General features: G+C 41.1%; 1 protein-coding gene across 1 annotated transcript; it reads right to left on the bottom strand.

Annotated features, from left to right (window-relative positions):
- Positions 1–2,844: 2,844 nt before the first annotated feature.
- LOC118403944 (histone acetyltransferase HAC12-like) lies at positions 2,845–12,297 on the bottom strand. The gene is made up of 8 exons (XM_035802826.1): positions 12,102–12,297; positions 7,955–8,164; positions 7,258–7,483; positions 6,573–6,801; positions 6,081–6,203; positions 5,379–5,552; positions 4,294–4,407; positions 2,845–4,031 (listed from the first exon to the last, which is right to left on the bottom strand). Exons 2-8 carry the CDS (start codon positions 8,125–8,127, stop codon positions 3,991–3,993), a joined length of 1,080 nt encoding a protein of 359 aa, XP_035658719.1. The 5' UTR covers positions 8,128–8,164; positions 12,102–12,297; the 3' UTR covers positions 2,845–3,990.
- Between the last annotated feature and the right edge of the window lie 299 nt (positions 12,298–12,596).

Genomic DNA, 12,596 nt, shown 5'->3' with positions numbered 1-12,596 from the left:
TGGCCTTTTGGTTGGCAACGGGGCAAAGACTGTCATTCCCAATCACTCTAACTAACTTCAGTGCCGGATGAACCATTTAGCCTCGAGGTAATTTGTTTTAATGATGCTTTCTTTGGAAAATGACACTCGCAATCGGTAGCGCTCGTGTGTGTGTGTGTGTGTGTTTGTGGGTATGTGTGTGTGTGTGTATGTTTGTGTGTGTGTGTGTGTGTGTGTTTGTGTGTATGTGTGTGTGTGTGTATGTTTGTGTGTGTGTGTGTTTGTGTTTGTGTGTGTGTCAGTGTGTGTGTGTGTATGTTTGTATATTTGCCTTTGTACACACGATGATAAAAATAATGCCTAGACGGATTGTCTTGAAACTTCGTATGTAAGTAGGTGTTAAAGAAACTTCCATATGATTTAACTTTGGCCCCTCTACCAACCTTCTTCAGTACTGCAACGGGCCATCCGGTGTCGATATCTTGTGTTCTTGACATGCCATTGTCATGTTTTTTGAATGGCTCTTTGGTGGGAGATATAGTCGTGTATTTTGGTCCGCTGGTAGTGATGTGTGTTTAACTTCTACACTCTTTCTCATTAGTGTAGTGCTGAGTGCTAAGTAGAGAAAGCAGTATGTACCATTTTTAAAATCTTTGGTATGACTCTGCCAGGGATCGAACTCACGACCTACCGAATGCAAGGCGAACACTTTATCCACCCTGCAATTTCACTGGCTACAACTATATAAGGAAATTAAAAAATGTCTGATTGTTAGTTAGTAGTTTTTTTTAAAACTTATCACCTTTCAAAAACGGTGGAAGTGGAATTCTGATCAGCGTCCAATCCAAACTCGGCTAACTCGGGCGTTTCGTACATTAACTGGACAGCCAGGGTGTTACCAGGCCGGCTTGTTATCATTTTATGATTAATGACTGAGGTGCGTGCCAAATGAATAATTCATGACGACAGCAAATGACGGAAAACGCATGTAAACCACGCATATATTTCTTGATGAGGTACTATCTCGAACAAATACAAAATAAGAATATTTATCTCAACCACTGAAGCTCTCTTTGTGACAGACAGTTTGTAAACCATTTACCAATATTCGTTTTGAATCGAATCATCGTCCGCCCTTATTTATGTTTAGTGCTACCAAGGACATTTTAATATTGTGACCTATAACCTTTGGTTGACAATATGGCGGAGCCTGTCATTTCCGATTAGAAGATCCATTGCCGGGCCGGGCGGATGACTCATTTAGCCCGGTGGAGCCATTGTTTTCTATATAAAATGACACACGCACAATCGTTACTTATTGTCTTTGCCAAGATGGTTACATTTTTCACAGCTTTCTAGTGTGTGTGTGTGTGTGTGCGTGTGTGTGTGTGTATGTGTGCTTCTGTATGTATGTGTGTACGTTGGTGTGTGTGTGTGTGTTTGTGTGTGCTTGTGTGTGTACGTGTGTGTTTGTGTGTGTATTCGTGTATGTATGTTCATGTCTGTCGCTTTGACACTCTTTCCTATGACCATTGGTCGCCAACACACCAGAGCCTGAATCTACTCAGTGTGTGTGTGTGTGTGGGGGGGGGGGTATCCTTGTGTGTGTATCCGTGTGTGTGTATCCGTGTGTGTGTACGTGTGTGTGTGTTTGTGTGTGTATTCGTGTACGTATGTTCATGTCTGTCTTTGACACTCTTTTCTATGACCGTTGGTCGACAACACACCAGAGCCTGTCATTCTGAATTACTTACAACTGATGGGTTAAAATATTCACTGCCCGATGGTACATTTAACTATGTAGTATGTGGATCTACTTAATTGTTTTCTTTGTCATAGGAGAAGAACATAGTCATAGTCATCACTCGCCATTTATTTGCATTTCACGTGGTTTAATCGTTTGAACAGATACACGGTAAACCGAAATACAGTAGAAATATTTGTCTGCAATCATTTAACTGTTATAAGCAAGTCATTTGTATAACCTGACCCATTGCTTTATCATACATCAAATATATAATCTATGTGGTTTTCGTGTTGCATTCAATTTTTTTCTTAATTATTGTCTTCTTTAGACTTTGTAATTATATTTTACACATAATTTTTCGTATAGATCGTTTGCACTCAATTGCAAGGGACTCTAAGGCCAGAAATGTCCGCCATCTTTGTTGGTTAAACCTAGAAGTTAGCAGGTAACTTTTAATGTGCAACTGTAATTTTTTGTATGGTGACATAATGACTTCAAAAGCCTAAACTCTTCCTTGTTAAAATTTCCGTCATGACGACTGTGATATTAAATTGTAATGAAATCAATTACATGTAACGTTAACGTTATAACAAACTTACATATGCTGTGACGTCATCGATACACGGAAGTTCTACAATAAATTGTAAGTTGGTACGGGCAGGATATGATATAGACATCGACAATTTCGCAATATTTCCACATTCTTTTCATTAGTAGACAGATCGGGCTAAGTCCCACATATTTAATCAAACGCTTTGAGAAATCCGTCACTAAGCATTTACATATTTCTTCTGATCACACATTTCAACGTTGAAAGAATATGTACATTGACTCACTTTTGCAAAAACATAATCAAACTGGCAGTTATGTCGATATATGTTGTCTTTATCTTCAATGGTTTCATTTTCCTTCCGGGTAAATGGTTCCATCACTGTTGTTTTGTTTTGCTATTATCAATCAATCAATCAAAATTGTTTATTAGTAAAACAAAGTACTGGCAGCCAGGGGCTGAATTGTGACTTGTTGTACATTAAAATCTCTGCTTACTTATAAAGTTAACATACACAATCAACTTCTAGCACGTGATTGCACTTTAAAACAAATGATCTCGGAGAGTATTGCTGTTAAAGTGGATAGTTCATTTAACATGAATAAAAACATACATAGTTTACAGTTCATAAACATTGTCATTATTTCTCGTTCTATTATTTTGTAATTGCTGTTATGTCGGCTATAAGGTTAAAGTATTATAGCTAATGTATTTTTACTGTGTGATGTCGGCCTTGTAAATGATGTACTATAATCTTGTTGCGAACACCTCTCAGATCTTTGCTTGTCAATCGTATGATAGCAATACATAGATAAATGACCGTATGGCCAATTCTTTATAACTTAACATGTGTTTGAGACTCAATCGGTTGATTTTGAGGTTACCAAAGACTTGGGTAGGGGTGGGGGTGTTTACATTTGGTGTTAACGAATGACAAACTTTTGGATATGCCTACACGAAGAATCCTGCAGAGTCTTGGGTAGAATATCTGCATACCACAGGGGAGGCCGGTTATTGTGTTTCAGATGAGAAAAATAAGTCACAAGCTGAATAAAAGCCCTCAGAAATTGCCATCAGAAGACTGAAATGGTTGGGCCATGTTCTGCGGATGTCGGATGACCGTATCACCAAAGTTGCTCTACATTGGGCCCCTGAGGGAAAGAGAAAACGGGGACGTCCTAAAACCACATGGAGACGCACTGTGGCTAAAGATCTAGCGGCCATTGGGATCCCCTGGGATGCTGCTCAGCCCCTAGCACAGAACAGACCCCAGTGTAGTGGAGGAAACTTATCACAGCCTTATGTCCCACACGGGATGAAGAGGATTAAGTTAAGTCAAGTGAATAAAAGCCTCAGTATAAAGAAACTAAGTCTCCTTCGACAATGAGCCAACATATCAGGGGCTCTATTATGATTCAAGTATAAAAGCATGACTATTGCAATCAGTTTTCTGGTGTGTTTCCAACTCTCGAAAAACGAATAAGTAGCATTTGGTCAACAGACCTGTCATCATTGAGGTGCAGCCCTTACGACTAATAAAAAAACGCATCTTTAATAACTTTATTATATTTGAAGAATACTGAATAGTGTTTGCTCGCTACGGTTTACATCTGGCAGTTATCAGCACAATACTGTGACTCTAGCTTCTGGAATTATCTCGTGATGTGTTCAATAAATAGATAAATATTTTTTTTAATATCTAATCTCTCTTTCTTCAGGGCCTTGACCCAACCGCATCATCCCGTGCAGAAGAAACTGAAAACGATTGAAAATAAAATCACTCACTACCAATCAAAAATAGATTGAAATGCCATGATTTTACTCTTATGTAAAAATTCATAGAATTAAAGGGTATTACAATTGATATACGTTTAAAGCGAAAGACTTAAACTAAAATACTCATATACCAAATGAACGATTCGGCAAGTAACAAAAAATATAATCTACTAATACTTAAAAAAAAGGACTAAAAGGAAGCTATACAATGTTCTTGAGTAATGTAAAATGAATTTTTTACCATGGAAATCTTCGACCTTCGTTTTGACTCGAAGTGGTTGACAAACAGGGCATCGATGTCTTCTGCAACTTTTCCAGTGGGAGAGAATTTGTTTGGAGGAAGCACAGTACGTCACTGGGGAAAACAGCAAACAGGACGGTGTGAGATAGGGCTGGGTACCGGTACAGAAAATTCAGGTCCAGGTCCGGTTCAGGTCCAGGTCCGGACCTGAACCTGGACCTGATTCATTATGTGAAAAATTGTGAATGGACGATACTAAAAGCAATGGTCAATTTTGATACAAAGAAATCTGTTTTGTGTAGTATTGGACTCCCTTTGGTGTTTTAAAAATCCTAGAAGGCTAACTACCCCTGTACGTTTGACTGTAAAAGTTGGTAAAAATGACAATAGAGTCTACTCTGCTTCGCTCTTGCTATTTGCCTAGACCGGTAACCCCGAAACGTGTGAATGCCTATCATATAATCAGTTCATTTTCCAATCGGTCCAACATCCGGTCTACCGATTTTTTTTTAGGTCCGGCTTTTCTGGACCGGTCCAATGAGAAAAACCGGTTTTGTAAGGTACACCGTACCGGTACCCAGCCCTAGTGTGAGAATCTTGTGAACTATCATTCACCTTTATCCACGGGGTAACCTATATCCGTTGTATTTAGAAACTGGGTATTTAGGGATATTATATTGACAAACGGTGTTTTCGAATTGTGATATTTTGAAATTAAACCGTATTGCTAGCAACGACACCTAGCTGCAGTGCGGAATTGAACCAGGCAATATACTGTAATGCAGACATGTTCGCGGTAGATTATTGTTCGCGGTTTTCGCAGTGACCACTTCGAATTCACCGAGAATTTAAAACCAGCGCGAACATTTTCCCATGACATTAAGAAACTACAATGCATGGTGCTACCGCGAACTTAAAACCAACGCGAAAAGTCCTTGTTCCTGCTGCTGCGAAATTAAATCCCCGCGAACGTAAATGCATTAACAGCATGTGGTAGATGGTCACTGAAACACCGGCTGTTGATGCAAATACCTTATTTGTGTATAAATAACGTCGTATCAAGCACCAAAAAGAAATAGTTGTACCTTGGCAGTTGGTCCCTTCCTTACATGTGTCCATGTGTGTTAGTACGTTCCGTATGGTTCTACAGCTGCGTAGGGGGCACGTTAGTACTTCCCCGCTCTGTTCTCGATCCTGACATGTCTGTGCATGAATCAGCATGGTCAACTGGCGCTGGAGCAGGTTGTGTCGCACGGAGTCTGGAAAATAAAATCTGTGTTTTATACTTAGGCCACGGCAAGTAAACTTTATGAATAACATCAGCTCATTGATTTTTCTATGATACAAAAGTCCCCTTTGGAGATGGTAACTACATATTGAACTTTTGCACATCTTGCAGAGGACATCATTTATACAATCCTAACTTGTTGTTGCCTAATGTATCCAGTAAAAAACGAATTTCGAACTAATCCAAATCCCCCTCCCCTCTATAAAAGAACAACAGGTAGCACTCACAGCATGGAAGTTAAGTCACAAATGTTGGTACACGACATTTTAGTAAAGGATTCAACTTTCCTCTAGCCTTGACGGGGGCCGCTACAGATTTCCAACAACGTTTATCCTAGTGATGATGTCACGCACTCCAGGAGTGTGGTGTGTTTCGAGCATACTGACGAAAACTAGACAATTAAAGAATTCGCTGAACTGATATTTTAGGTGTTGAATGATTTTAAAGTTAAATGATTTTTTTAAAGGATTCTGCTCTGCTACAGTGAGTGTATCGTTACCTATCCCGGCATCCACCTCTTCCCGTCTGGTGACCGTTTTGAGTGGAAGGCAGACCGGACAGTACAGACTCCTGCAGCCGTGCCAGTGGGACAGGATTTGTTGGGATGAAGTGCAGTGGGGAACTGGAGTGAGAACCAAAGGAGGCAAACGTTTTAGTGGCTAACATACACGCACACACACATACACACACACACACACACACTGACGCACAATGACGCGCACACGGGTTCACACAAATGCGAACTCAACTTCATGCAAACATTCAAACTTCATGACAAATAAAAAGACACATGATTATGCAAAACACAAGTACGAATAAACACACACACTCACACAAACACGCACAGATACACACACACAGACATACATTAAAGACATTAAAACTAAACAACACACTCGCACTTGTACAAATTACAAATGCAAACGCACGATTACAAGCTAACACACAGAGAAAACACACACAAACACACACACACAAAAGCAAACCTTACCGATGCAGTTTAAGCCAGCCCGACAGGTGGCGATGTGATCCAGGGTGTCTCTCATGGCTCGGCACGTCGCCAGTTGGCACACAGGGACCTCTCCGTTTACCTTACTGAGTTGATCGCTCGTCTGACACCTCTGCGCATGAAGAAGTAGAACCAGCCGCTGCTGAATTGTTCGATGTCTTCTGCTTATACCGGGCAAGGCCAGGGTTTGAAGTGGTGCTTCTTGACGGACCTGTACGTGGATTTTAAGAAACATGTTTCATTTTTTACAGAGTTCATTAAGTTTGTAGCAACGTCAGTTATCAACGACTTAATAACATATGTGTAAGACTTGTACAAATCAATTCAATTAAACGTAATCTAACGGAGGGCAGCGGTTTGTATAATGGTAGACAAAATAAGTAATAAGACACGTTGTCCATGGTGGTTGTATCAATAATTACCATATAGCCAGATAACGTTGGCCAATGAAAAGGCTCTATGTTCGCTTCGCAAACTCGGTGGCGTATTTGGTAGTTCTAGAAACTGACAATAACTTATGACACCGTACGCACCTCAATGCAGGTTTATTTAATGCAGGTTCAATGCAGGTCATCAACCCTTTATTCTGAACCCACTTTTAAAAAGGTACGTTTAACACAAAATGATTATTACTGTGACGCTACTGCAAAAATCACGAACAGCATACCTGTGGATGGCGTGATAATGCAGTAATGTTCTTGTTGGTATTTCGGACGTTAGGTGGTCCCGCTTGCTTCAGCACACGCGTAAGGTTTCGATGCTTGGCGCAGACGCGGTCTTTCTCTGATTGCCTACTTCGCTGCCCGGTCTGACGGAGTGTTTTCACAACATTCGCCACCATGAAGTTTGTAGGAAGACCCCGGACTCCTCGCTCTGGAAGGATGGCTGTTTGTCTATAGTAGTAAGACAAAAGGAAAATAACGTGTAGCAGTTGCATTCAAAGCCCTGTGAAACAGTTTTTTGGAGACGCCTTAGGGGCGTTGCGCGGAGTGACGCATGCAGTGTTTTTCCAAAATATTCGCCACCATGAAGTTTGTAGGAAGACCCCGGATGCCTCGCTTTGAGAGAATGACCGTTTGTCTAGAGTAGTGAGGTTAAAGAAAGCATAACGTGTAGGGAAGATATCAAAGTCAAGGCTGTCAATAGAAAAGAACGTTAAAATAAACTGAAACAAGCTAAGGCTTCAGAAAAGTACTAACCCAATTTCAATCTTAAATTTTTCTCTCCACCAGACAGTCACAAGAGTAATCTTTATAACCATAAAAAATAGGCAGTTGATCGGCGCTTAAGTTTTGACATATTATCAATAATTCCTATCGCTGCACATGCGTACTCGAACCGTACGTGAACGCGTTTACTCTCACCTGCACTCCGGACATGGAAACTGCCCCTTCTGTCCGGAGTTAGCTTCCAGCTGTAGTAGACACATGCAGCAGTAGGTATGAAGACAGGGTAGAGCTTTAGGTTCCCTCAGCACGTGGGAACATATGGGACACGTCAGGTCCTCCCGGATTTCTGACAGCTGTGCAGCCGCCATGTTATCCTCTTTGTCTCTTGGTTGGTAAAAGTTATAGCTGTGTACGAAGTATGAAAATTGGCAACAACGTTAACAATAAATCTAACTGGCACAAGGCCACAGCAAATACAATTTATCGATGACATTAGCGCGATCATTTATTTTCACCTAGAAAGGGTGATGATGATGACTTTACCTAAATGAATATTATGTAGAAGCCTTGATTGTACTTTTAGAAGTAAAACTAGTTCGAGAGCAAAGCAAAAGTTGCACTATTATTTTACCCATCTTGTGTCTTTTCTCCCCCATCAAATTTGGAGACTGCACAAGATGCCATCCATAAAATTCACTTGCTGTGGCCTGATACATAAACTATATCAATTTAAGTTCTTTTCTTTTCTAAAACACATGCATGGCGAAAGAATTATACACTTCTTCCATTACGTAAACCTTTGTGCATGACACCAAGCACTTAAAAGTATCATGTTTCAATACTGTCTTAATCTCTTGTCAAGCTAAATTGATTTCAACAGAAATTGGCAGTCTAGTAAGAAATGCAATTCATCTCCGGCTCCGATACGTGAGTCATTACAAAATCTACATCTACAAAATCTTGTAGAGGGCCATGACTCTATATATAACGATGGTAAGGCCATTCAGGGTCAGACTAATTTCATCCTCAGTCTCCTAACGCACTGTTTTCGGTCAAAGAGGAGTTTAACAAATCACCCCCTCTGTGCTATTGGTACAGTCGCCATTATGCCCACACTGTGCATATGATTATCTTTCCCTATCTTATTGTACATCTCGGGTCATTGACCTCGGGTGGTGTCCGGAAGGTTAAAATTTAAAGACGACCTATAGGTCACGCAAAAAACCAGTTACTCAAGCAACTGGGTAAGATTACCGGATACGGTCACACGTTTCAAACAACACCCGATGTCTTTTGTCAGTGGCCTATAGGTCATTTGGTTAGAGTGACCTAATAACGATTTTATCTTGGCGTTTAAACGCCCAATGACTAAGCACAATATTCGGCAAACATTGCGGGATATCCCCGTTTGGCATTGTGCATGTATAAACGTCACCTGGGCTTTCTAGATAGCACAATATTCGGCAAACATTGCGGGACATCCCCGTTTGGCATTGTGCATGTATTAACGTCACCTGGGCTTTCTAGATAGCACAATATTCGGCAAACATTGCGGGACATCCCCGTTTGGCATTGTGCATGTATTAACGTCACCTGGGCTTTCTAGATAGCACAATATTCGGTAAACATTGCGGGGCATCCCCGTTTGGCACTGCACATGTATAAACGTCACCTGGGCTTTCTAGATGTGTTTGTTTGCTTTGCATAACATGTAAACCGCCTTTTGGTGTAACACGCCAGGTTTGTATTAAAGTGTACAATTTGCATATTCAGACAGATATGTTTTTATCCACTCACACTTGGAAGGAACCCTACTCATAAGTATACAAGGTTAATTCTTTCACGTGCTCGAGTTGTGGATTTACTCAAACACGGGACCGCCATTTTAAGTCCTATCAGAGGGTGCAGAGGGACGGTCCTAAAATTTAGGTAGTACCCATATTTACTTAAACAAAGTGAGGAAATTTGTGTTAAGTGCCTTTACCAATGGCACAAGATTGGTGTCACATAACGGATTCAAACCCAGAACCTCTGGGTTATGAGTCGAACACCCTGTCGATTCGCGCCACACGGCCCACGCTTTTATCAGGACGTTACGCCCGATGATTTAGCACAATATTCGGCAAACATTGTACAAACGTCACCTAGTCTTTCCAAATTTGTTTGCTTTGCATACCCGGTGAGCCGTCTTATGGCGTTACACACCAGGTTTGTACTGAACAGTACAAGCTGCATATCCCGCGGACAGATTTCTTTGATCCACTCACACTGTTAAGGACCAATACCTTTTTCGACAAGTGTACTGGGTTCTTTCACGTGCTCAAGGTGGGGATCTCCTCAAACATGGGACCTCCATTTTACGTACGTTCTATCGAAGGGACGGCCCTAAATATAAACGAAGTTAGGTACCCATATTTATGAAGAGATAACTTTCTTGTTAAATGCATATGCCTTTCCCAAGGGCGCAAGATCGGTGTCACGTAAACGGATTCAAACCCAGAATCTCTTGGTTTTCAATCGAACACCATGCCGATTGATTGCGCCTACGCCCCAACCATCCGTCCGGACGTTACGCCCAATGATTTAGCACAATATTCGGTAAACATTGCGGGACGTCCCGACATTGTACGAACGTCCCGTGGGCTTTCCCGATGATATCATCGTTAAAAGTCGGTAAAGCTCGGCACACCAAGTGCTCGAGCTCTTCTCTTGTATTCATTGAACATCGTAAATTTTGTATTTGTTTGTTTGTTTGTTTGTTTATTTGTATTGTTGTCCTAGAGTCTTTCCTCTGAATCATTGGTTCTGTAAATAGGGGTCATCGGGCGTTTGAAACACCTAACACACTTTCTGAGCGTTTGGAACGCAAGTCATGGTAAATGATGGCTGATTTAAATGTAATTTTGATGATAGTTGACACTACGAAAGAACAACGACAAAGACTCTTTTACATCTACAAGGCCGTTATATACATAAAAACATACACAGAAGGAGGATTCAGAAACAGGTATATAAACATATCAACATGTTGAGGTTAACATTATATCGTTTGCACTACCGGTTCTAAGATCGAAACATTCTTAGATGTATCTATACCCACCTATTTGTACACAGTAAGGGTTATCCCCTCGTAGTGGGCAATCGAACTAATCTACAGTCGTTTTAAGTATACTCAAAATACTCAGTCGTTTTAAATAGACTCTGCATTTAAAACAATGTGTCAGAATTAGACGTGCAAAATTGTATATTATATATTTATAAGTCACGTCTTTTTGACACAGTCCCTTATTTCTGTTGCAATAAAATGTACTACTTTTGCAACCCTCCCCAAAAAGGTTCTTTTTAAAAACTCCACAGTAACAAATGTACACAGTAACGACAGTGACTCATCCACATAACGTTACTTTAAGACGACATCGCGATCTTGCACGAACGTCGCAAGATATTCTTACGTAATTAACTCGAGACATCCCGGCATTGTACGAACATCCACACCCGTATCGTCTAATATAATGTACGCTGATATCATCGTTAAAAAAAAGCCGACACTACTCATAACCTATCAAACGACAGGTCGTTTTGGAATATTCTTTTCTCGAGTAGCTCTGGATCCATTATTTCTTAAACCTCAAGTCGTGACTCAAGTCGAGCTAAAAAAAGCACCCAGGCCAGTCACCCTTACCACGCAGGTTACTCAAGTGAGTAACCGCAAATTACACTGTGAGTCAGTCAGGGGATGCCCCGTTAATAGTTAAACAGACAGTAGAATGGTCCCTTGTGAGATTCAACTTCATTCTTATTTCGTTATGCATGCAGCGGAATCTCCCATTTATGCATATAAAAGCAACCAGTCTCGTGCTACATCTACGTTTCACGAATATGCAGATTATAATCTTTTTTTGACCCCGGTTAACTCAGCTATTTACATAAAATATAGACATGTTATAGAATGTGAAGTGAACAGGGAAAACGGCCTGTTCAAAGCTTGTCGCAAAATATAAATCGAATTTTGCACTTGGGTCTGGTTGAAATACAAAACACCAGAAAATTGACACCAGGTATACAATACCGTACAAGGACAAGGGGAGCGCCGAGACAAGTAGGCGGTGGTAACGAACGATATCTCCGGCAGTCGTTCTTGACTGGTGTACGTGCAGTTAACTCTTGCACAGAATGGCGACATCGAACCATTATGTATGTTTTACTTGCATTTTGGACAATCCTAATATAGACCTGAGTGCAGTAGAACTAGGTCATACCATGAGATCTAGAAATACTGGTCATATATCTACCACGGAACAAACAAAACACTACCAACAACGGAAAGAGGATCAGAACTTACCGTATGATTCTTATGCACAGGTGACAATGGAAGGCTGGTAACTACGCTGTGTGTTGATTGGTGGTGGTACACGCAAAAAACCTGTGCGTGTGCTGCGAACGTGCACGCATGTACGCAGTGCAACTACTTCAAGAGCTCGGAGGCAACTGGTACGGTAGAGCCCTCACTGCGGCATCTCTCATACCTCTACCTGCTTTGACTAGTAGTCTAAATATGGACCGAGGTAATACGACGCCTTGGGAGGGTGTAAAGGTCAACGACCTGTCGGTTTCCCACACAGATACTGAGATAGCTTTGTCTGAACGTCCCCTCGGTCGTTGACCTAGAGGTCGTACAAGCCTCAGACTCAATGTCTGGCACTGGAAGCGGAACGAGGCCGTGCATAGATTTTAGGCCAGGTTGATTTAATCATTTGGATGACATCCACGCGCGCATCAATTTTTTTCAGTGTTTTCATTTAGGCCCAGGGGAAAATGTTGTGTTTCCTGTTTCCCT

The sequence above is a fragment of the Branchiostoma floridae genome, chromosome 16, assembly GCF_000003815.2.
Source record: "Branchiostoma floridae strain S238N-H82 chromosome 16, Bfl_VNyyK, whole genome shotgun sequence".
Taxonomy (NCBI): domain Eukaryota; kingdom Metazoa; phylum Chordata; class Leptocardii; order Amphioxiformes; family Branchiostomatidae; genus Branchiostoma; species Branchiostoma floridae.
This window is presented reverse-complemented; position numbering and strand designations above follow the sequence as displayed.

Coding starts and splice junctions, on each gene's coding strand:
- LOC118403944 (XM_035802826.1), bottom strand. CDS start 8,127: ATGGCGGCTGCACAGCTGTCAGAAATCCGGGAGGACCTGACGTGTCCC. Junction 5,553..6,080: donor AGAGGTGGATGCCGGGATAG/GTAACGATACAC, acceptor TTTATTTTCCAG/ACTCCGTGCGACACAACCTG. Junction 4,408..5,378: donor GGAAGGGACCAACTGCCAAG/GTACAACTATTT, acceptor TGTTTTCCCCAG/TGACGTACTGTGCTTCCTCC.